Source organism: Grammomys surdaster, unplaced genomic scaffold, assembly GCF_004785775.1.
Source record: "Grammomys surdaster isolate TR1022 unplaced genomic scaffold, NIH_TR_1.0 363, whole genome shotgun sequence".
NCBI classification, from domain to species: domain Eukaryota; kingdom Metazoa; phylum Chordata; class Mammalia; order Rodentia; family Muridae; genus Grammomys; species Grammomys surdaster.
Window position 1 is genome coordinate 13,481,551 of NW_021604782.1, and position 24,916 is coordinate 13,506,466.

The 24,916-nt window shown below is 40.1% G+C and overlaps 1 protein-coding gene across 2 annotated transcripts in view; it reads right to left on the minus strand.

Moving 5' to 3' along the window:
• Astn2 (astrotactin 2) overlaps window positions 1-24,916 on the minus strand; it is a 931,927-nt gene that overhangs the window by 706,349 nt on the left and 200,662 nt on the right. For both annotated transcript variants that reach the window (XM_028779954.1, XM_028779955.1), the window contains exon 3: window positions 19,096-19,480. In XM_028779954.1, the coding sequence (XP_028635787.1) occupies window positions 19,096-19,480 (385 nt within the window). The remainder of the gene's footprint in view (window positions 1-19,095; window positions 19,481-24,916) is intronic.

The window sequence follows — 24,916 nt, forward strand, 5'->3', positions numbered from 1 at the left end:
ACACACACACACACACACACACACACACACACACACACACACACACATTGCAGACAGAATTCTCAGCTCACCACATATCCACAAGGCTGATTCTAGATTTAGAAAAGTGTACCTCTAGTATAATATACTATTATTTTTGTTCTTCTTTATTCAGTGGTAAATAAGACAAGCAGACCTCCAGAGTTATGAGACATAACTGTTATTAGTCTGCAGTGCTTTGGGGACAATCATCACTCCATATAACTAGTACATTTTTAAGTATATTCAACTAATGTGCACTGAAGATTGCTATTTGCAGGGAAATAGTCACAGGGCAAGGCATATTACATGTAAGAACACATGCAAACTTCTGGGTGATCAGTGAGCTCTTTTTCTATTACTGGATGTATAAGGCTATATGTATATACACATAAATATATGCACACCTGTGTGTATACGTCTCTTATGTATTTTCCAAAAGTATGTACATAAAATAACCTGGAGAAAAATGATGCAGGTCATTGCCATTTGTATATTCTGTGTGGTAAACAGTAATAAGGATGAGCCAATGTTCCATTACAATGTCCTACTCCAAATAGATCCCTGCCATAGATAGTGAGAAAGGGATCAAGGGCATACACAGAGCTCCCAAGCAAGCTCTCTCTCCAGTCCCTTCCTGTGCATTCTTCTTCATTCTCAGATCCCCTCCTTCCCTCCACCAATAAAAATGCATCATGAGGACTTCAGAGCTTCTCTGTCTACCACAATCAATTTCTGAGTCAAGGAACAGGAATTGGACCTTGCTGCCTCAGCCTTAAATCCCAGCCCCCATATTTCCTTTCACACCATGTTGTGTCTGCCCTTGATCTGATGACAATCAACATTTAGGAATTTCCTAGATCGGACTCTTGTTTCTCTGTTTTATTATCTCCTTCCTCACACACTTCCTTCTTTGCCCTTCCAATTGAATGCAATTCTATATAGGAAATGAACAGTCCTTCAGAGAACACTAAAGTCTCATTTAACAAACATTGAAACCTAGGTCCAGGGAAGGATGCTTCATTCAAGTGCCTGAATACGCAATACACAAGCACAATACACAAGTTCACATAATACACAAGCAGGCCCAGTGGGTGGATTAACACCCTGGTGCCTTCTGTGGGAGCATGCAAGCTCTGTGCTTCTCATTTACATCCTAGCCCTGGTCTTCCACCAATCCTTTTCTTCCTAGCCTTATTTTGGCCAAAACTTTCGAAGAAGAAGCATATCTGAGTATTAAACTCTGTAGTTGTAATTTTCCAGTGATTCCCCAGTACTTGCTTGACAAAATCCAAGGTCCCCATCCTCCTCCCTACTCTGATGTTCCCCTTATTCCTCCCACTTTACTCTTCTTATAGCTCTTAAATTTGTCATTCCTTTTCTGCTGCCAAAAAGGATCTTTACCCAACCCCCATTCCTGTCCCTGTATAAACCCAATGAATTCAGGTCACATGCCTGTTCCTAGGGGATGTCCTCACTGCCATGCTCAGCATATTTCAATGTCATTTCCTGAATTACTTCATATCCACTTGCCAGCACCCTAATAACAATCAATAACTGGTGGTTTACTCTACATCTAGCACTGTTACAACATCTTAGATGAAAGAATCTCATTTAATTGTCATTGTGATTTGCAAGTAGATACGCTTATGTGACTGTTACAGGGCAAGAAAATGAAGGCTCTGACAGGTCAAACAGCTTGCCCCAAATCTTCAAGCTGATGTTAGAATAAAGACTGGACTTTTCCATACTCTCAAAAAGATGTCCTATTGAAACTGGAGAGGTGGCTCTGAGGTTAAGAGCACTGAGTGCTCTTCCATAGTTCCTGAGTTCAATTTACAGCAACCACATGGAGGCTTACAAAACATCTCTAATGGGATACAATGTCTTCTGTTGTGTTTGAAGAGAGTGACAGCATACTCTCATATATAAAATAAATAAATCTTTGGGAAAAATATGTCTTATTGTTTTGTATTTACCTAACTTCTTGTTCTAAGATTTATTTATTTATTTATTTATTTTAGTTCTAATTACCTGTACTTGAGAGTGAGGTTGAGATCTTGTCTCCTCTGGATCTGGAGAAACGGGCACCTAAGAGCCACCTCTGAGTATTGGGAACATAACTCCATTCCTCTGTAAAAGTAGTTTGTGCTTTTCAATACTCAGCTATGTCCCCATTCCCCCTTTCCCAGACTTCTTACAGCAACTCCTAAACTCCTCTGAAGTATGAATTACTCTGTAAACCTCAGCTCTTAACCCAAAGATTCGACTCTATGAATGGGGTACATGTTTTGTAAATGATCACTGAATATGCAGTTCCTCTCCTCTGTGTTTGTTTCATATCCCATTATCCTGCAGAGCATCTTGTATAGTAAATAGAGGATGGAAACTCTAGGGTCTAACAGAGTTCCTTCACTGCTCAAAAAAGTATATCTCTCTGAGGTCCTATTTATGCAGCTCTGTGAAATGGGCTCTCATGAAGATACAAACATGAGAAGTGAATGGAGAAATCCATGAGGAGCGCACAGCATGAAGCCAGAGTCTCAGCAGATGGGTGCACTGATGCAGAGACAAATAACTAGATGGCAGGCCCATGGTAGAAGTTATCATCACCATTCAATGTGCTCCTTTGCTTGTACATTTTTCCCCTCACTCATACCTTAATCAAGAGGCAGCTTCTCAGCAAGACTTACTTGAGGTTTGTGGACCCTGAGAGGGGAGCATGGCTGCTCTGGCCCTGCTGGGCTTGGTTCTCTTCCTACTCCCTCCATGCTGGTACCTTCTGGCTGTGAAATGGAGTCCCTGCTCCATTGGGCTCCAGAGCTGTCAGGGGCCTGCTAATTTCACAGTTCACAAGGCTGCCATTTCCACTCTGATTAATGGGGTACCAGCAGCCATGGGCAGGACTATGACACCAGCCACATGGGGTTCTCTCCCTTCTTCCCATGCTTCCTGAGGATGGAAGACTAGACCAGCCTCATGCATATTTATGCAGAGAGAGAGAAATGATTTTGTACTGCATGCATTCCGAAGAATAAATAAGATTTCACCCAAGTCCTGTGTATTTCTCTCAGTAGGAGCTCAGTGTGATTTAGGGGAGGGGGATAAAAGGAAACACACACACACACACACACACACACACACATACACAGATACTGACAGAATAATGAAAAACTGAAAACACTTTATATACCACTGATCAGAGAAGGGCTTCCTGTGCCACGATGACCCAGGAGACATGAGAGATATTAAACCCTGGAGCATGAACAGGGTTATTTTGAAATTAATCCAGCTTCACCCTGTAACCCCAGGGGAATTAGAAGAGATAGGTCCAAATTTAGCTGGGCTCTGCCAGCCTGCTTCCTTTGTCTCGAAGTCCCTAATTTCACCAACACCCTCTTGCTATTGCTGTCTTTTCCTCCTTGTAAACGCAGAGCACTTGCCTCCCTAGAGGGTTGCAAGTATAGGTTTCATCTCAAGCAGGCCCATACCAGCTATGCTACTTCTACAAAGCAGGCTCCTTATCCTGCTTATGCCTTAGTTCCTGTCTTATCCTACCGAACTCTCTGACCCACACTCACTGTACGAATTCTAGACACACTCACCTATTGGACCATGAAATAATCTGATCCTCAGCTAAAGCCATTTCTCCTGGTTTAGTTTGGTACCATCTATCCTCTAACTCCATCTTAAATCTTTATCTTTCGGAAAGGCCTTCATAAACAGCCAAAACCCAGGTCAAGCACTCCCTGTCATCACCAAGATCATTCATTAGGTCTTTTCCTGGATTAATGAAATCATTAAGTGCCTGACATGCTGATGCAGATCTCAAGACTCCAGTCTGCTGTCACCCATAAGAGGATAATGTCTCCAAGGACAGGGCTATGCCAGCCATGATCACCTCTTCTCTTGAGTCCTAATGATTGTTTGTGAAGTGCATAAATGAATGAATGAATGAATGAGTTGCTGAATATTTGTGAGAGCTAAATGAAGCAACAGAGTGCCTGATCTATTTGGAGAGGCCTCACACACTAAAAAAAGAGACAGTAATTGAAACTTTCTTTTGCAATAAGCACTCCTCAAAGCCTAGTGACACACATTAACTCATTTTGCCTTACAACAGCTTGAAAATGCATGATTTTTTTTAAGTTTCCCTATTTAGAAATGAGGACAGTGAGAGGCAGAGACGTTTTCAAATTTGCCCTCAGAGGTACTAAATATCGGAAGATTTTTAAGAGTTGGCGGGTTTGGGCAGACTTGCGTCAGAGTCCTGAGTCTGCTCAGCATTTTGCAGTGGTATCTTAGTTCCACCCTTTCACCTTCATGCTTCGATTTTCTGCAGCCTCAAGTTCCCTAGTTGAAGCCCATATGATGAGGTCTTACCTGATTTATCAGTCTTACTCCTTTACTTGCAAAAACTCCACAGCCTGTACCACATGCCATGGAAGAAGAATTGGGGTGATAGAAATTCAGTGGTTGTTGCAAGAAGACTCTCTGTAAGTTTCTAACTCTCTTACAAATGGAGGCTTCATTTTCTGGCCATGAGAGAACACAATGCAGAAATTGTTTCTTCTCCATGGCATACACGGAGACTGGAGACTTAGGATATAAGACAAACAAATACAGGTGTACCTCCAGTCTTAGGATGGCCATCTTACCTTGTCTGAGAAATCAAGTTAAGAGCTGGTAGCAAGCATGGCAGCAGAAAGAAGACTGTGCGAACATGGATCACTACAGTACTCTACTGCCCTGGGTATTGTTCTATTTTCCCTGAAGGGGAGCTGTGGTCTTTAAGGAAAACCATGTCCTTTACTTCCAAGGACACAGCTGGAGCCACATGCAGCCAAAGCAGGCAGCCTGTCTGTCCACTGGGTGAGGCTGCTTCCCCAGAGTGATGAACAGCGCCAATCAGGCGGCACTTAACGTAATTATAATGAAGTGGCTGCATCTGGTCTCTGAAGGCTTCATTCACCAGGGAAATGAGGAGGAAGTGATATCTCTCTCTGCTGACCTCCTCGTGGAGCCAGAAAGATGTTGACATGGACTGGGGACTGGATTTTGCCACTTATTAAAAGGCTCAGATTGGTAGTTAGGATGCCCTTCCTCCTCGTTGCATTGCATCATTTCTCTGGAGGGAACTGAATAAGTAGAGTTTGCATAAATGAAAGTCTCTTCTTTCAGTCAGGGTTTCCTAAGAACACCTCTTCCCATATGTACCCCATTAGTCATGCCCACCAGCCACATGGTGCTGAACTTCTGGTTCCTGCCACATGTATTCTAGCAAAGGAGATGGAAACTGGCAACTGCAGGTTAAGACCTAGGGGGATCCAAGCTGTTCATCATAGAGGTAGGAAAAGTAAGGCTTAGAAAAGGGATTTGATTTTCCCAGGACTGGACCAGATTCTTCAAATGCACGGCATTCTGAGATCAAAGCATGGGCAGTCTGTATTCTTGTTAAACCAGTTTTATAGATGAGAGAGAGAAAGGGGGGAGGAGAAGTGATGGAAGGATGGAGGGGGAGGGAAGGGGGAGAAAGAGAGACAGACAGACTAAAAGAAGTCAATCAATTTGCTCTAGAACAAGGCACTCTCTGAGTACAGTAGAGGACAGCATTTACGCCTGTATCTTCCCTGTCACATGTCCTTTTTTAAAATCCGACTATTGCCTGGTCTCAGAAAGCCCTGTATTATATCTTTGCTTTGTTTTCTAAGATACAGTCTCTAAACATCCAGGAAAGCTAAGAGTCAGTTAAATCCCCGAGTCTTTTCCGTTTGCTCATAGACTGCTATATACTGAAAGATCTACCGTAAATGGGATAAATGTTTTTGTAAAATAAAGAACTGTTTAAGGAAATAATCTATCAGTACCTGATTGATCTATTTGATAAGCTGTGCCTTTTATAAACAAGATTTTGCAGAAGCAGGGCACACCAGCCCTGCTCTGAGCAAATGGACTCTTAGCCATTCTGGACAGAATCTGATGCTTTGAGTGTATGCTACAGGTGCCTGATTTAGTGAAGGCAGTTGTGGGTGCCTTATCCTTATCCCTCAAAGCAAGAATTGCTGGTTGCCCCAAGACTCCAAAATCCTGATATCAATGATGGGATCTGAGCAAAGCCACCCAGCTTCATATTAGCTTGTGCATGGTGATGTGGCCTGGTATGAGTGTCTGCCCATCACAGTACCCAGTAATTTTCATGACAAAGTCTTTCTCAAGATCGGCAGGGGTTTCTCACTGGGGAGGGGAGATCCAGGAGCAGGGTTGGGGGATGAAAGTCAAGCACACAGGTGGGTATGCAGAGGTGGGTTATTTCCAGTTTTATCTAAAAGAACAGAGAAACTCCACAGACACACAGAGACAAACACATACACAAGGAATTCATCAGAACTACTTAAGACAAACATAGTGTATACATCTGTGCCATATCCAAGCACATATCTCATTCTTTTAGAAGTTGAGATTATTTTCACAAAAAAGTTGTTTGCTGGCTTCTTGTACAGGAGTAATGGCAGATTGTTGGTGAAAATGACTTCAAAGTCATACACACCTAGGTAGAAATTCTGCGTCAGTCATCTGATCCTGGGCAGGACACCTGAGCTTGTAATGCTTCAGCTTTCTCATTAGAACACGGAGAAATGAGTGCTACAGATTACATCTTTTCTTTTCTTTTGTGCAGTCTTAGTCTACACAGAGTGCCTACTACAATCCCTACTACAACTGAAAATTACATCTACTTTCTAAACTACAGTCAGGTTCTCTCAATCCCAGGAGAAGCTGAATTAAAACATACTAGAGCAAACTTTTCTGGATTCATTTATTCATTCCTTCACTCATTTAATTATTTACTTGTGATCTAACAAGTCACAGGCAATGTTCTATACAATACGTATCCAGCACTGAGTGAAACACAAAATTCCTAAGGATAGAGACAACAGACATACCAATACAGACAATAAGCCAAATGGTGGCTAACACAATGGGAAGAAAGAAAGAAAGAAATTAAGAAATTAAGAAATTAAGAAATTAAGAAAGAAAGAAAGAAAGAAAGAAAGAAAGAAAGAAAGAAAGAAAGAAAGGAAGGAAGGAAGGAAGAAAGAGGGAGGGAAGGAGGGAGGGAGGGAGGGAGGGAGGAAGGAAGGAAGGAAGGAAGGAAGGAAGGAAGGAAGGAAGGGAGGGAGGAAGAAGGAACCAGAGTTTCACTATGGTCAAAAGCATCTTAGGAAAAGAAAGGATTTATTTGGTTTATGTTGCTAGGTCACATTACATCACTAAGAGAAGTTAGGACAGGAAACCAAGCAGGAGACTGAAGTAGGGACCATCGAAGAACCCTGCGTGCTGACTCATTACTCAGGTTCATTTTAAAATAATTGTCTTATACATGTCAGGAGCACATTCCTAGTGATTGGACTAATCATAGTGGGAGAGGTGATAACCAAGAAAATCTCCCACAGATATGTCTATAAACCCATCTGACTGAGGGGATTCCCTCAGTTGATGGAGTCTCCTCTCAAATGACTCCAGGCTGTGTCAAGTTGGCAATTAAGGTTAACTAGGACTAGGGTAAAAGAGCATAAGAGTAGCTATGCATTTGTATGCATGACAATGGATATTGTTTTATTATACGCAGAGTATTAGAAGATGAATTCAGTGACAACATGGTAAATGAAGGAAGGACTGGAGAGAAAAAATATGAAGTGTTTGGGAAAAGCAAAAATGGCTATTACAAAGACACAAGGCAGCACTTCCAAACAAATTCCTACTGGGATTAATAGCAGAATAACAGTACTACATGAGCCTTGGCATCCTATGTGCATATATGATGAGTGTCTCATCAACAGATCAGGCAGAAGGGCAATTGAGGATGATACCCTATGCCAATCTCAGAGATGTACATGTGTACATACGTTCAAATGTGGATACATACACACGTTGACTACACACATAACAGAAAATGCAAAAGGAGAAAATTTAAATTCAGCCTGCAGGATAACAAAAATATAAACAAATAAAGAATGTGGAGGTTGAGTTCTCTCTATATATTGCAGATTAAATAAGCATATGCCTTAATTGTGTGTGACTTCTCCATTTGTCTGAAGTCCACCTCTCTCTATTATGGCTTTGAAACCTGGTTTGTGGGCTGGTTTTCTCAGTCTTAGCTGAATACACATATGCTTTCCAGTTATTCTCTGCTTGGGGATGGAGATGACCACAGTATCTTTTGCATTAAAAGATACATGACAAAACCTGCTCTTTGCCCACTAGACATTAGATATTCTCAATTCAAAAATTTTATATATAGGACAAGGCAGATATCTCAATAGTTAAAGTGCTTGTTGTACAAAAAGCATAAGAACCAGAGTTCAGATAATCAGAAACCATATAAGTGCCAGGTAGGTAGGGCAGCCTACCTGTAACTCCAGGCTCTGATGACAGAGACAAGGATCCACATGGCAAGCTGGCTAGCAATGTTAGACATGCTGGTGAGCTCTAGGTGTTACTGAGATATTATTCCTCAACAGATGAGTTAGAAGGGTGACTGAAGATAATTCCATACATTAACATCAGAGATGCAAATGCATGCACACATTCAAAGTGCACACATACACATATGCACAAGATACAGAATAGAAAATGCAGAAGGAGAATTAAATTCATCCTTGAAAATGAACAAACAAACAAACAAACAAAAAAACAAGTGGAGGTTTCATTCTTTCCGTGAGATTCTAGGCTAAATTATCTGTCATCTGGTATCCCCCAGTTCAATCATACTCCCTCCCTTCTCAAGATTAAGCACATACTTAACTAATCTTTCCTCATTTTGCCTTCAATTCCCTATCACTTTAGTAAGGAGCTGGTGCTTCCTTTTTCCACTGGTCTCCAGTGCACTAATGGTGACAGTGGATAAGCTTATTTCTCAAGCCTTTAGACCTTTGCTCCATAGGTGCCTTTCTCATGCTTCTCCTTTATATCACTTAAATCTTCCAGCACAGTGATGCTGCAAGGCCTTTGCTCTTACTATCCCTAAACCCCACAAAGGTCTTTCCTCAAGTCTCCAAGGTCTTATTTCTTCATACATTACAAATCCAATTTCAAATACCACCTTGCCCATAAAATGAAGATGCTAGTCCTTTTTTAGTTGCCTCCCATCACAGAGGTCATTTGATAATGCATATTTTTTTCATTTATCTATTTATTTCCACAGTAGAAATCATGCTGTTTTCTTCACCACTTTATCTTCAGTGACCTCAATATCTCCTGACACACAGTAGGTGTTTAATCAGAACTTGTTGACTCAGTAAATGAAGAAAGTGATGAACAAATATTTTCTTATTTAGCAAACATGCATGGACAAGTAAGCTAATTATGAATCAAGAAAATATTCAGACATTTGACCCAGTAATTCTCCCCCTGGGAATATAGCCAGAGGAAAATAAATTTAAGCCCAAACACAGTGGTTTCTGTTGACTAAAACTTACAAACAAACAAACAAAAAGCAACTAATGCTCATTAATAAGATAGGAAAGAACGATGAGACAGAATTATAAATATGTTTAATGCTTATGATCTAAGATTAAAATGAAAGAGATAAAACTTGTGTGAATAAATATAGAAACTTGAGCTCAAAAAGTAATTTGATAAATTGCCAAAGGATATTTTTTTAAGCTTTCTACAATGAGTATGTGCATACATAGCTTTTATGATTAGCAAATGTCAGGGGAAATGAGGACAGATTTGTGAACAGTGAAGTCAATCTTCCATATTCAACCTGGGAAGGAAGCTGATGTAACAGGCCAGTTAGGCTCCTGTAGGAGGCTAAGGCTAAACTTCTTTGGACTCTGGTGACAGGCAAACCCCACAGGGCCATTTCCAGCTATTGTAGGGGAGGCCAGGATAGGAGGGTACAGATCCTTGCTTTCTGGGAAATTGCTCTAGCTCTGATCAATCAGGGAATTGTCTTGAAGCCCCTGACATTTATCAAACCTCCGTCACCCTCATCTGTCACCTTGTGGTAGGGCTGCCTAGCCAGGCACACTCTAATCAAGTCAGCATGCCCCGAGGGTCCCTAGAGACAGAGAGCTGAAGGATACAGAAGGAGTGTGCAGAGAGAGAGAGAGAGGGGAAGAGGATTCTGAGGGAGGAGGGGTATAAAGCACAGGCTCAGCGAGTACCCGTTTGTTTTGCTATCAAGGCAATTAATGCCGGGAAGTGACATTTTAAGGGGTGCTGGTGACAGCTTTGGTGACATTCCTATTTGTGATTCCATGACAAATCTCTGTCTATATCTTATTTTAGTGAGTGTGAAGACAGCTCCGAAGCTGGCAGCCTGGCAGCCTAAGCTCCTCTCTGTTAGAGACTTCATGTCTCGTTTTCTGCCCAGTCTAGCCATTTGCACACTGGGGCCAAGGTCCTGAGGAATTTGAAATCAAAAGGTCATGATCCAGGGTTAGCTCTTTGATGACCCCCCATTAACCAGCCCATTCCTTCTAATGATTACCTGGGGCAGAAATGAGCTGCTGTCATTGTACATGTTTCATCCACTCTGCCTATTAGTTGGGGGCAATAAGATCAGATAGGCAATGACATGTGAATCCTTTCCTGCCTTGTTAGGTGTAAGAAATGTGTTTTGATGTACAGATCTTGCTCCCTTTGTTTTCTAAGCAGTTCTACAAAGGAAACAGAACAGCAACAGATTAAGCTACAATATTGCAGGTTGAAATTAGAAAAGTTTACCTAAATTGTGTCTGATCCTCAGGCCCACTTCACCATCCCTGACCAATGGCCACATGCTTTAGTTTGAATGCATCTATAGATGAAAGCATAACAATTAAGACTTGGCGGTGGGGTTGGGGTTGCAGCAATGTAAAAAGGGTAAGCATTTTGCTAGGGTACTTCAGGAACAAACATGTTCTGGCAATACAGTGGATAGTGAACATGAATTCTAACGATGTGGGAACAAAGAATACTTTATCATTAAAATGCTATGTCACAGGTGAGCATTCACATTCACTGAGCAGGAGTAAAGTCGTGTCTCAAAAAATGTCAATAATGGAGTTTATCAAGGAACACAAATTTATGAAACTATTCTGTAAAACATAGAGGAGCTCAGGACAAAATCTCTAATTGGACTTCGTGGGAGGCAGAAGATGAGAGCAAGAGGGGGGTTAAAAGGGATGAAAATCCATTATATAAATAAATGAAACTGCCCAATAACCAAAGATAGGAACTATTGCTTTATCCACTTTTCTAAGTACCTGGGGAAAGACCATTTTCTACGTTGTTAGTTGCTTTATATTAACACACAGGTGACCATCAACATGGATAAAGGGTATGAATGATTCCATATGAGTGACTGAGTTAGGAGGAAGACCAAAAGAGAAGATGCAGGTATTAATAGATCTTCTTCCATTTTTTATTAACTATTGCTCTGGAGATCACTCAGACAGGGATCAAGGCTACTAAGGCTGCATCTCCTGTCTGAAGGGTTCTTTGTATTGCAGAACTAGGAAGGTACTTTAAAGACAGAAGTGAAAGACAGATGAGTGTAGGGAAGTCAGGACAGTTTGGTGTTAAGAAAATCCTTTTCCTTTCTTTTTCCAAAGGGGTCTCCCTTCTGCTTTTACAACATACATATTCTATTACCCTCTCTTGTTTCTGTTCCCAGCAAGAAGGGAAAGGAGGAGTATGGGAAGAGAGCAGAGGAGAGTTAAGAATAAAATATGGTGCTATATTTATAGGAAAATGTCACAATGAGACCCATTTCTTTGTATGGTAACCAAAAACATTGTTTTAAAGTTTTTGTTCCAAACATTTTTTCTTATGCTGGCATAACTCATATCTCTTTTAGAAATAGCTTACCAAGTATATGGAAACATAGCCCTTGTAAAAGTAATGTATTTCTGCAAACATCTCCCCAGTTAACCCAACATAGTCTTGACTGGTTCTTTTATGAATTGGTAAGTGATTTCTCATGAAAATATCTAGTGGTGATGGAGTTTTGAAGATTGAAAAATACAGTGTCTTAGGACAAAAAGATAAAGATTGTGCAAAAGGTCCTTTGGACAGATTTTTCCATTTCATGACATTGAGACTTAGTATTGAATGAAAGGCACCACACAATTGAATCTATACTCATCTTTCTAACTTCCATAGAAGTTGACCAAAAGCCTAGGAGACTCTATTCCTGAGTCCCTGGAATGACCTTCATCCTTCAGATCTGCTGGCAAAGAATAAGGAGGGGCCCAGTAGTCAGAAATCTGTGTTTACTGTGTATTACCAAACACTACATTAGTCTGATGCTGCTTGTATGTTCCATTCGTACACTGTGAAATCAATGTAGTGACCCATACCCTCATCAATTCAAGATGTAAAGATAATAGTAAATATCAGAGCATGACATATATAACAACATTATAAATTCTTTTGAAAAGCTTATTTTTGAAGCAAACACAAACATCACAAAGAATATATATATATACACATGGGAGGTAAAAATAATCAAGCATATTTCTTAAGCATATTTCTTATTATATATGGTATTGAAAATTTTTGAATAAACTTGGCTCCAAGTGATTTGATTTGTTAGCATCTAATCTGAAGGATTTCCTCCTTTCCTTCAAACTGTAAGGATTAACATGAGTTGTGTTATCTTCAGAACATGTTTGGTTTGGAAGTCAGACAAAACTAGATTTAAGTTGTATCTCCTCTCCTTATAGCTAGAAACTTGGAAGTAATATTTACATTTTTATGAAGATAGGACTTTATTTAGGGGATGTATTCAATAAGCCACTGTTTCAACATGCTAATGCCACACCATAAATATAGATAAGATCTGCCCAGTGCAGAAAATAGATAATAAGTCCATGAGAAGAGTATCCATCTGGAATGGATGCTTAAATATCCACTAGTCTATTCATTCATTTGCTTCCCCCATTCCACCATCTACTGATTCAGCACATATATAATGAAAATTTTGTCATGTGCCAGATAGTGTATAGTATAGAATGGACCAAACAGACCTAATACGTATTCTTAGGGAACTAAGTCTGGTGTGAGTATAATAAATAGCATATTTAAATCTATCTAATAAAAAGATGATTAAAGAAACACATAGAAGAGTTGGAACAGGACTCAAGAGAAGGGCCCATATAAAAAAGAAAGCAAGCTTTGTCTGGGAATGTGATCTGTTTTAATATCATGTTGATGATGAATTAGCTATGCCATGATAGATTGAGGAACCAAAGGGAAGTTTTTTCCAGCAAAGAAAAACCCAGCATATGAAGACAGTTTGTAGTTCAGGAATAGTAAGAGGATGTTTTGTTAATGTTTTTTAAATCATTTTTAAAATGCATTCTATTTATATGAGTATGCCATTGCTGTCTTCAGACACAACAGACGAGGACATCAGATCCCATTACAGATGGTTGTGAGCCACCATGTTGTTGTTGGGAATTGAATTCAGGACCTCAGGTAGAGTAGTCAATGCTCTTAACTGCTGAATTTTCTCTCTAGCCCAGAGTTGCAGGTTTAAAGAACTGAGAAAAGGTTATGTTGGGTAAAATGTACAGAATGACAGTCAAGTGAGAGCCAGGGATGATTTGATGTGGACAAAAGTCACAACTAAATAGTGGATGGCTGTGAAGAATGGTCAAGAAGAGAGATACCATGCAAGCAGTAAGACCAGAAGGGAGGAATGTGATGCTGAGGGGGGTCTGACAGACACCAGCAAAACAAATATGGCTGGGAGAGGGATGGGTGGCCTTTGTTTGAAGGTCTGGAATTACAGGTTAGTGAATCTGTATAAAGACGCATGAATGGGGAAAAGTGGTATTTGGGGGGCTTTGCCTATGAAAGTTATGCAAACATAAAAATATCCAGAGATGATATTTATGTGACATTCACTGAGGGTTATCACAGGGATGTTAACAAAGAACTGTTTCTAACACATTGAAGTGATCTTTTGACATCAGACAGGAATTCACTGTATCTCAAGGACCACTCCATGCAAAACAGATCTCCCTCTGTAAAGCCCCTATAACTGCTTCTTGCCTCAGAGATTACACTCTGATTACCAAGATTATTAATGTCCAGACTTGTCAGGGAATTCATATCCTTGCTGTATGTTTTGAACATCCCTGGAATTGAGAACTCAGTGACTTCCAAAGTCTCAGCATAAAGTGCTGTACTAACTAACACACTTGTGGGATGCTCTCAGGCTCAAGTTTGAACCACATTAAAGCCCTGTGACCTTGAGTACATTACTTAATCCCACATTGCTTCAGTATCCTGTGAAGTGTGGGGACAATGTTAGTACATATACCCCACAGAAGTGTTGTGTAGTTTAAATGCTATATTTCATTGAAAATTCCAGAAGAGAGATAAAAAGTCGGTTAGTAAAGGCTGATAACAGTAGCAGCAATGATGCCCTACCCAAACCTTCCATGCATCTCCAACTCAGGATAATGACAGTGGCTTAATGACAGAATACACACAGCAGCAGTACAATTCTTACAGGTAGGTACTCAATACATGCTTAATATCCCCACTCTCCCAGCATGCATACTACAGACCTAAGAATAACTGGAATATCATTCTGAGCCTCAGCCAAGTTCAAACTGCTGGACCTGTGTCAGCTAGACTGTGTGATGCTTCTATATATATCTCTGTGGGTTATTGCTTACTTAATGCTATTTCTCTCTTTTTTTCTCTACCCTAAGTCCTTAGGTAAAGTGGGAGAGCAGAGGAAGGTTTTCTTATGCATCCCTTCATTCAAGGGATCATTACAATAAGGGAAATTAGAGAATTACCTTCAACAAAGAAAGAAATTAGTGCCAGTGCTAATTAGGGGCAAAATGTATTGAGAAAAAAGTTTACAATCAAAGCAACCATGTGAATAAATATATGCTACTACAAAAACACTCAATGGGACTGGGTAAGAGCTGCCTGGGTAGACAGTATCCCATATACTCCCTTGACAATACAAAACACATTGTGAAACTGAGTACAGATGTCTGATTCCAATGATTAAATTGGATTTCCTTTGATGCAGCAATTCAACACTTAGGAACATGCCTGTCCTACAGAAATGGTCTGACAGGCTGAAGGAGTATCTGCCTAGCTCACTAAATCGGTAACGACATGTTATGTTTGCTATCTTTCTGTTAGTGCAAAAATTTAAAATAATGGCTAATACAGCAAATAATCAAGTGAATTTCAGTATACTAAGCATATCCACATAATGACATCTATAGAGCCTTCAAAGACGGTAAGGTACGAATGCATGAGTGACAGGGGAGAGCATTTGGATACATTAGTTTGCAAAAGTATTATTAATTCATTTAACACAGTGCGTTTTGATCATTTCATCCCCAAGTCCTTCCTTTCCTCCCACGAAGACCCATTTCAACTTCAGAATAACAGGAAAGAACCTCATTGATGTTAATATATCTAAACATACACACACACACACACACACACACACACACACACACACACACACACCACTTTATATATACTGGGAAATATTAAAAGAATATGAATCAAACTATTATCAGGTATCTGCTTTTCAGTCCTATTAGTGGCAGCAAGTAGGGCAAAGGTAGAAAGCTAGCTGTTGTTTTGGGGAATTCCAACCTGTTTATTCCCTTTTCCTTTCATCTTCAGTCTCTTCCTCTATTTTTATTCTCATATTCTGTCTTTCTTTCTTCTCACCTCCCTTCCCTCCCCTCATTCCCACCTTTCCTTTTTTCTGCTATGACTAGCACACATTTCTTTCATCATAAAACCTAATTTTAAAAATGCAATGCACATTCATTACCCTTTATACTATTCTTCAATAAACGCATACATTTTTTGTTCTGACTTCATTATGCTTCCATGCATAATCTTCATAGGAAGCTTAAAAGGGAGGAGGGAGATTAGAATTGAAATACTGTGAGTTTCCTTTTGTATTAAGCATAGTGATGAATATCCATTTATTGGCACAGGTAAATGTTCAGCAACTCACTTGATGCCAAGGGTGATAGGCAGTAAAAGTATCACAGAACTTCCATATCACAGGCTCAAACTAGTCCAAATAAATATGGCAAAACAAAACAACAACAACAGCAAAATCATTCAATCATTGTACTGGGGAAAGGTCATAAATCCACTGCTGGATAGTAGGAAGATCAAGAGGATATCATGTGCTGGATGGACCCAGGGCACAGGGCACGACTACCCAATAGTATCAGAAGAACATTTCTATATCTAACAGTGGATAGAGTGATATCAGTGCATTCCATTTGAACATTATCTCTCCTCAATATCCTTGAGCCCATGCAACCTCAAGCAGTTCTCACTTTAAAATTGTCTTCTTTCAGGTTTTGTACTCCCTCCTGCAAGACCTGCACATTTGAGCTCAAATTGAGGTTGGTACAATTCAATCTGGCTGAAGCAATTTAATGCCAAAGGCAAATTGCAAGACTGAAATGTACATATAGAATTAACCTCTGGTAATATAATTTTAAAATATTGTAGGATCATTTTTGCATCCCTAATTATTATTTTATAATTATACATACTTAGTGTGGTGATTCAATGCAGGTATGCATGTACAATGATAAAACATAATAAATTATATTTCTTTCTCCTTAAGGATTTGTCTTTTGATTTTGGAACCTTGAAATAATACTCACCTGATTCTTTGTAAATACCTAATGAACCCTTGTAAGTTGTAATCATCTTTTGTTCCTTAAGAGATTTGCACCTATTCCTGTCCCTTAACTGTGTTCTGATACTCAGTGCTCATAGACTTCCCAGCCTCTGTGTCTTGTTAATATTTTGTACCTTCTAAAGAACAGACTTCTGTGGTTTTCTCAGGAGAAAGGCAAGAGAGCCCAGGCTTGAGCTGTATTGACACACCTAGGTCTTTGTGATCTGATAGTGGAATTTTCCATTTCTAGTCTAGAGGAGGACCATGAATTCAAGACTATAATGCTGAGGAACTACCTTTAGAATTTGCCTCCTCAAGGGTGGATAGAACTCTTTGTGATGCTGGGAGTTGAAAGGAAAGTGTTCTGTTTTCTTCTTGACAGCTTTTGTTCTTGACTTTCATTCTTGATCCCAAGTCCTATGAACTTGACAAAAAATTATGTGGGTATGCCAATGAATTATATACGTATGCTGAAATCAGGGAAACTGAAGATGTGGGATAAACGATGTCTAACAAGTTTTTTTTAAGAAGTCATTCTACCAGTAAGCTGAGGATTTGGACTCAGTGCAATACTGCCCCCTGCACCCCACCATGCTGCCTACCTCTCATGAATCATGTACTTTTGCCTGGCCTTCTTAACACTGATGTTCAGGTTTCTGAGAATTTGAGACTAGTTCTTTTGTCTAAAAGAGGTCAGTTTGGTAAATAAAAATAAACACACAAACAAAACAAACAAGCAATCCACCAGCAGAAGAATCCCTGCTGAGCTGTTACTGAGTGGGAGGTCTGAAAGGAGCAGATACTGAGGCATCTCAGAAAACAAGAAGACTGGAATCCTCCCTCAACTTTTGAAGAGTCAGCCAAATTCAGCATTGTGCTGTCTTCTGCTATGACAGTCCTATCAGTCAGGATCTTCCTCCCTCTTTGAGAAGAAAAAAAATGTATGGATCTTGGAATGGACACATTTCATCCACTTTAAGAAGCAAAAAGCTTAGGAAAAGCCAACCTCTCAGACAAATGAGCCATCATCTGGATATTCACAGTCCACTCTGATCATGAGAAGCAGATAACTATCTACAACAACGAATATTTTTCCTGAAGATTTGGGGACTAAATCTCTGATCTCAACTCTGCTGCATCCTAGGTGAGTGGCATGGAGATACTTATGGAGCTTTGGATTGTCTTCCTAAGCATGACTTATCTTCAGGAAGACTCCCACTCTGCTACCTAAGGGCAGCACAGAGGTTCTGTCTTACACATCACCATTCCAGGGCTAATACAGTGTCTACTGCATTGAAACTACTTTGAAGAGAGATGAAATGAGTAGCTATAACAGCCAGCAGGTGTTTGTCGGGGAGGGGAGGCATTGACTACAAATCTTAGACTTCGCATGTTATAACTCATTGAAACCTTAAAATTTCTTCAAAGAAGAAGACTTGTAGCCATGACATCTGATGGGAGATGAACGTGTAACTTGCCTAGGTTCACAGAAGTGGCAATACTGCAAATGGGAGCCCTGTTTCTATTGTAATACCTACTGATAAATACTTGCTTATAAGTGTAGACTCTATCATATGGATCTATCTTCATAAGAGAGAGGACTGGAGGGAGGAAAGAAGGGGGTATGGAAAGATGGAGGAAGAGGAAGTCAGCAAACAAGAACAATAGTGGTGACACCCCCCTCCATTCTAAGATGTTTTTTCTTTCCATCTCCATGTTGGAGAGTATGTTGGGGATGAGGGCTATGTCATTATGTCAGATAGAGGTGAAAATTTTATGATGCTCAGCACTGGAACATTCCCAGTTGAACAAGAGTGGTGTCTACCTAGGTATAACACTCTAAGATATGAAAAATGAGAAGCTCCATCCAGGAGACAGTTCCAGGATAGTGAAATGTTGGAAATGTATTTCACTCGAGAAGGCTGAAGAGGCTGATTTACAGAAGTAAGGGGCACTTTCTATTTTTCTCTTGTCAAAATTCCCAAGATATTTCTTGGAGAAGGAGGAACAGATTCAATTTCTTCATGTACAAGAAGGACAAAGACATAGTTTTCAAGTTTTGTGGGAGAAGCAAAACAACCTTCTAATCAGAATGTTTGGAAATAGACCATATTCTTGATAGTGAAAAGATTGTCAAGGGAGGTAGTTAAGAAAATTTCAGAGGTACTGGACTATGGACACTCTGGTGCCCTCAAATCTCCAGGTATTGATTTGATATTTCTGTAATTAGTGAAGAACCAAAAGACATGGAGTTATAACTCAGCAGAGTGATGAGTCTAAGATCTATAATGACTGATCTCAAAAGACCTTGTGTATGTCCCCAACCCCTGCACCTCTCCCTATGCTCCAGATTGCCCCAGGAAAGACAGAATGTTAAAAGGGCTCACCTTTCTTCTCAAATTCCACTTTCTCTTCTCCTGGCCTTCCCAAGCTGTCTAGGGCATGGGTCATCTGGCTACCAAACTCATCCTCACGGGAGACATGGTTGGTCCTCCTGGGTGGATCCTCTTCCTCTTCATAGTCATAGTCATCCAGGATAGGGGTTTCCCGGATAGGTACACCGATAACTGAGTTGTGTGCCTGAAGTCTGGAGGAGCGGAAGCTCTCCCTGGCCTGAGGACCCAGCAACACTGATGGGATGTAGTGAATCTCATGGGTAGCTTCTGTGCTTGCGCTCTTCTGTGGGATACGCCGGCGCTTCTGCCAGCGCCGCTGGGCATACAGTGCCACCGTGAACACCAGCAGCAGGAGAAGCAGTGCAATGAGTCCACCCTGGAGGAGAAATAAAGAAGGGCAAAGAGATGGGTTACTGGTTTGTCAATAGTAGACCCAGATTGTTTTCCTATCTGCCTTGCTTAGGCTGGGTCCATGGGTTCTACCATGGATGGATTTTATTGGTCGAGAGACACGACTTCACAGTTCAGATTTTTTTCATTAACAACCTGTGAGACTCTGAGAAAACTTTGACTTATCTGTGCTTTAATTTCATTGCCATCAAGGATGAATAAGAGTCTCATTCTCCCTTCTTTACAAGTTTGATAGGAAGACAAAAAGATATTAGTAACAGCCATGTTAAACCAATCTACCTTGTTAAATGCAGGCAGCTGCTTATTAATTCGCAGCTCCAGGACAATGCCTCATATTTTCTCAGCCTTATTTTATTATCTTCAAAATGAGTGTCCCAAAAGCAACATGAGATAGTTCCCCACACTCCATCACAGCTTTCAGATGGTATTTGACTGCATTATCCAAATCCAAAAAATTTCTACAGTCTGCATTTTCTTCGTTTTAAGTTCTTTAATCTTTGATTTTTCAAGAAGGGGCCTGGGACACACAGTAGGTACTTAATACATCTTAGGAGAATGAATGAATGAAAAATGAATAAAAGGAAAACTTCCCAAGGCTCCTTTAATCAGAAACTTAAGGGAAACTGAAATTTGTTTATCTTTAGCTCATCTCACCTCTGCGTATTAGAAATATGGTGGCACATGTCTGACTGTAACTTAACTACTTGTAAAATTCATGACATGATCTTGGCTATGAGTTTCCAAGGTCGGGGTATTCCCGGAATATGCATTCATTTTCCTGGTCCCTGCCAAAGGTCAATAGCAGGAGTTTTACACTCTCCTAGTCTCACCTCATCTCCAAAATATCAGAAAATAAATCTCCTTTTTTTTCATTTTGTATCATATTTCACCTCTTTGAGATTTGGTGACTCTTAGTTCAGTTCTGTTGGTGTGTCTTGAGAGAAGGTGACTCCAGTGGATACCACTTAAAAGTCTTATTGTCGTTTTACTAACCTGCTCCCTACATCCTGCTGACCACATACACAATGAACAATATAATGTTATCTAAGACCCCTAATTAACTACAGTAAACATATATACATCCTTTCTCGAAATGGGTAGAGCTGGAATGTAAGTGGGTATAAAGTTGAGGTGAGAGCATTATAACAGGACTGAAGTACTGCCTTGACCTTAGCAGTGATCTACAGTAAGGTCCAAAGGAATATTTTCCTAGATGTCACAACTTAGAAATCAATAGTGTAAACTGAACATATCCATCCCCACTACATGACTTTATTTGGATACACATATGTATAAATTTTCAAGTATATGTAAAATATGTGAGTTAAAACTTCTTTGTAGAGAGAGATACGATGAGAGTTAAGGGATGTGGAGAACATATTGGAAATTGGCTGCTGGTAAGCACGCACTATAAAATGTTCTCCATCAGGGTACCTTCAGGGTTGTTGTATCAAACAACTAAAAAGCAGGAGAATGTAGGGCAAATTGGTGGGCTATGCATAAGCATGATGCCCTTGAGAGAACCACTGGACTTCTCTGTCTCCTATGGGCATTCTACTTAAGACAGAAAAAAAGAAGTGACTCAGCAGGAAGAAATAGCAAATCAAAGTAAACCAAAAGTGGCAAAAGTTGCGCTAACTGACCCGTGCTGATGGTGCCACATTCCGACTACAGCTTCTTTCACCAGGGACAAGTGAAGAAAAAGAAAAAGTAATTGATGTGTCATCAAGAGCTAGGACATCCAGCCTCTGAGCAAATCCAGACACTGGTGGCCAAAACAAAATCTCGCAGGGCAAAACAAGTATCATAGGAGGAGGGAGAAGTGATGGGTGGAGGATTGTGACTTTTCATAAAGCAAGCTGAAAAAGGCAAAGTTCAAAGACTAGTACACTGAGGCCCTTTGGTCTCAGAGTCAACCTGATGCCAAATCCAATCTGAGGGGGAAACTATTTGGCTTGTTGGTTTGTTGGTTTGTTTTTAAGGTAAACAAGAATGATGAAGGGCTGAAAATCCACTCCCTCAAATAGCAGTGTACTGCTTATCAGTTGTTTTGCACAAGTGTGTGTGGACAGAGGGAAAAGATTTGTTCTAGAGCAGAGAAATAGAGAAACTAAAGGAAGGAGGCTGCTAACTGTGGACTTTCCCTTACTCAGATCACGATGTGTTGTCTTTTTAAATCTTTAGCATAATTCTTCACAGTGAGAATAATCATTTCCAAAGAAGCCTACTGGGACTCTGTCCCCTTGGCTTAAACCTATCCTCTAGCTCCCCTAGACTCAAAGAATAACATCTAGACTTCTTAGCCAGGCACTCCTGATCTTTTATGTCTGCAACCTTACTTCCTTTCCATGCTTCTATTCCCTGCAAGGCTGACCTATCTGGCCTAGCATATCTCACCATAGAGTCAAACTATCTGGCTTGCCTGTCCCCAAACTAGAATAGTCCCTTAAATCAATTCATTATTGCCTCCACCTAAAGTGATCTTTCACTCTACAGTGTGCACTGAATAATGTACCCCAAGAATCACGCCCTCACAGGACCTGAAACGGTGACCTCATTTGGAAATTGGAACTTTGTAGATATACTTAGTGAAGATCAGAGCATATGAAATTAAGAAAGATCCTAAACAAATTGGCTGGTGTCCCATTAACAGGAGAGAACATAGAGACGAAGACATAAATTAGGATGACCCAGCTGAAGGCCATGGAATACTACTGGTCCATGGGCTTTCTTTCACAAGCTGAGGTAGAGAATTAGTGACCCTTGGGGACATCTTTTGGGATATTTCTGTTCTTAAGTTATGAGAGAATAATTTTATTTTGTTTTAGGCCTCCTAGTTTGATAGCTGTTGTAGAAGCCCTAGGAATCTAATCTGCTCATTACAATTCTTCCTACCATACTCTTCATCTTAGATATTATGTCTTCTGAGGACATCTTTAATGCCTGCTGTTACAGCACCATGAATAAACACTTGAGAAAGAAATGAAGGGTTGAAGCTTTTAGTGCACCTATGGTTTTAGTCTATCATAGAAAAAACAAAGTGTATCATCACACTATGGGAACCAGGGAGCAGAGAAAATGCCTAGTCTCTCATTTTTCCTTCTTTCCCTGCGGAATTAAACCTCTTAGGAATCATCCTTAAAGATACAAACAATGGTGTACTTTGCACATTCTTAGTCCAATCAAGTCTATTATTGACATGAACCATCACAGGATCTTTGCCCCTTTGCTTCAAGTGTTGCAGTGCTCCCAGTGATCTGGCTGTACTGCATTCAACTGACCATTTGTGTCCATCGTTCCAGGACAGGTTGTGAACTGCTATTCCCTAGCTTATGTTGTACTGTAGAAAATGTTGTAAGAAGTATCCAGGTGCCTAAACCTGTCCCTAGATACATTGGAGACATGCAAGTAAGGCTTGTCAGTAACTCTTACTGGCAACCACATAGCCCCTGATTATACATTGTGTGTCACCTTAGCTGCTCTGCTATTTATCTGAGCATGTTCACCTAGTGTGCTTACACAAACAATATTAAACCCCATAAATTAAAGAGTCTAGGGATTAAAAAACACCCCCAAAATACCCTCCCAAGCAAGAGGCTTCAGAGAATTCAGAGTTGGGATGTCATTCTGCCTGGCCTCATTTTCATCTATTTCTCACGTTAAAATACCCAGGCACAGGAGAAGAAGCAAGAGAATGGAAAGGGGATAATATGGGAAATGCTTTATTTGACAATGTGTCATTCGGAAACTGATTATTTCTGTCTCTGGCCTTTTTAATATTCCCTCACGATGGCCAAGCCGCAAGGGGATTTGGTATTCTAAGTCTGGATTTATAATACTCTGTTCAGCAGTGATAAGAACACGGGCCTTTAATCCTCAGAGCTGTGAACATGCATATTCTCCCAAGTAATGTCCTTCCCTTCTTGCCACTTGTTTCTGGCAGCCAGCCGCACAATAGGTTTGAGCAGGTGACCCATTGGATATTCTATTTGGTCAAATGGCTAGTGACAGAGGTAGTAAGGTAGGGTGAGACAAGCCTCCAGGTTCTCTCAGAAGTTTCTCTGGGGCTTCAGTCTATGCATAAACTGTAACAATTGTAAGAAAATAATCCAATTCCTTGTGTTACATATAAGGAAACTGTTTCTGTCAGCAAGAGAAGAAGAGTGTTTTGGCCAAGATCATAGAATATCCAACAAAGGTTTCAAGAAAGAGCTTGCAGCCAGTACCCACCACAGTTGCTAATAAACCTGTCAGTCAAGAAAATGTGCTTGATGGAAGAGGTTCTGCAAGCTTCCATTTCTCTCCTGTCCCAGATCTAGATAGCTTTCATAGTGTCATTTATATGAGTGCTAGATGATCTGTTTGCCTTTATCTCCCCTCTTCCTTTCCTTAATTCTACATTCATTCTCCTACCATAATGGAAGCCAGTAGAAACAGATCTACTTCATCTCCCATTGACTCAGCTGGAGGTCTGTGGTATGAAGTTCAAGTCCTAGTCACACAGGCAGGACTCCGTCTTTGTGAGTAAGCTAGTATCAAATGTACACTTTTGAGATATTCATGAGGACTCAGCAAGCTTTATTTTTGACATAGATTTGTAGAAAACATGCTGTGATTATAAGAAGATTATGTTGTATGTAGTATGGAGACAGAAATCAGGGAGACCACTGAGGTTTCTCATGAAATAATAAAAGTGTTTCAAATGTGGGATAAATTTGTGCCTCCGGAGCCATTTGAAATGAGTGGTAGTTACAGCTGTCACAGTTAGGGGTGGTATAAGATTTGTATTATCAACTAGTGAGTACTAAGTAGAGGTCAGGACAATTTAGGGAAATATCCTAAATATCCTAATGTACAGAAAAGTCATATAAAAAAAACAGAAACAAAAGATGAACAAGCACATGAGGCACTAATACTAACAACTGAGAGCCCCTGGTTTTCGAGTTGATGAAAACTAATGTACATTAGGGCTGTGGAAGTGTGCAGCTGGCTACTGGGGGAGGAAGAAGGAGCTCTGGATTTTATTACTGGGCCAGAGAGGGACTGATGTAATTATTTTTTCTGAAGAATACCCTACATTATGCAAGATCCTAACCCATAATCGAATGAAAGATGTTTGCATGCATAAATAATCAATTAGCTAAAGGAAGATAAATACAGGAAAATGATAAGTTGTTGTATATAAATACTTATACATATTCACATCTGTAACTACGTACCCACACCCCTCTGTATGTGTATAATTAGTTATATTTATCTACATTTGCTTCTTTGCCTTTAGGGAGATATTGGCTGACCTGTTTAAGGAGGTCCTATTAAAGAAAATAAAAGGTGTTTTTCTTTTAAGTAAGTCACCCTATTTATCATGTATGTCTTAGATGCATATTTTATTTCCCAAGAC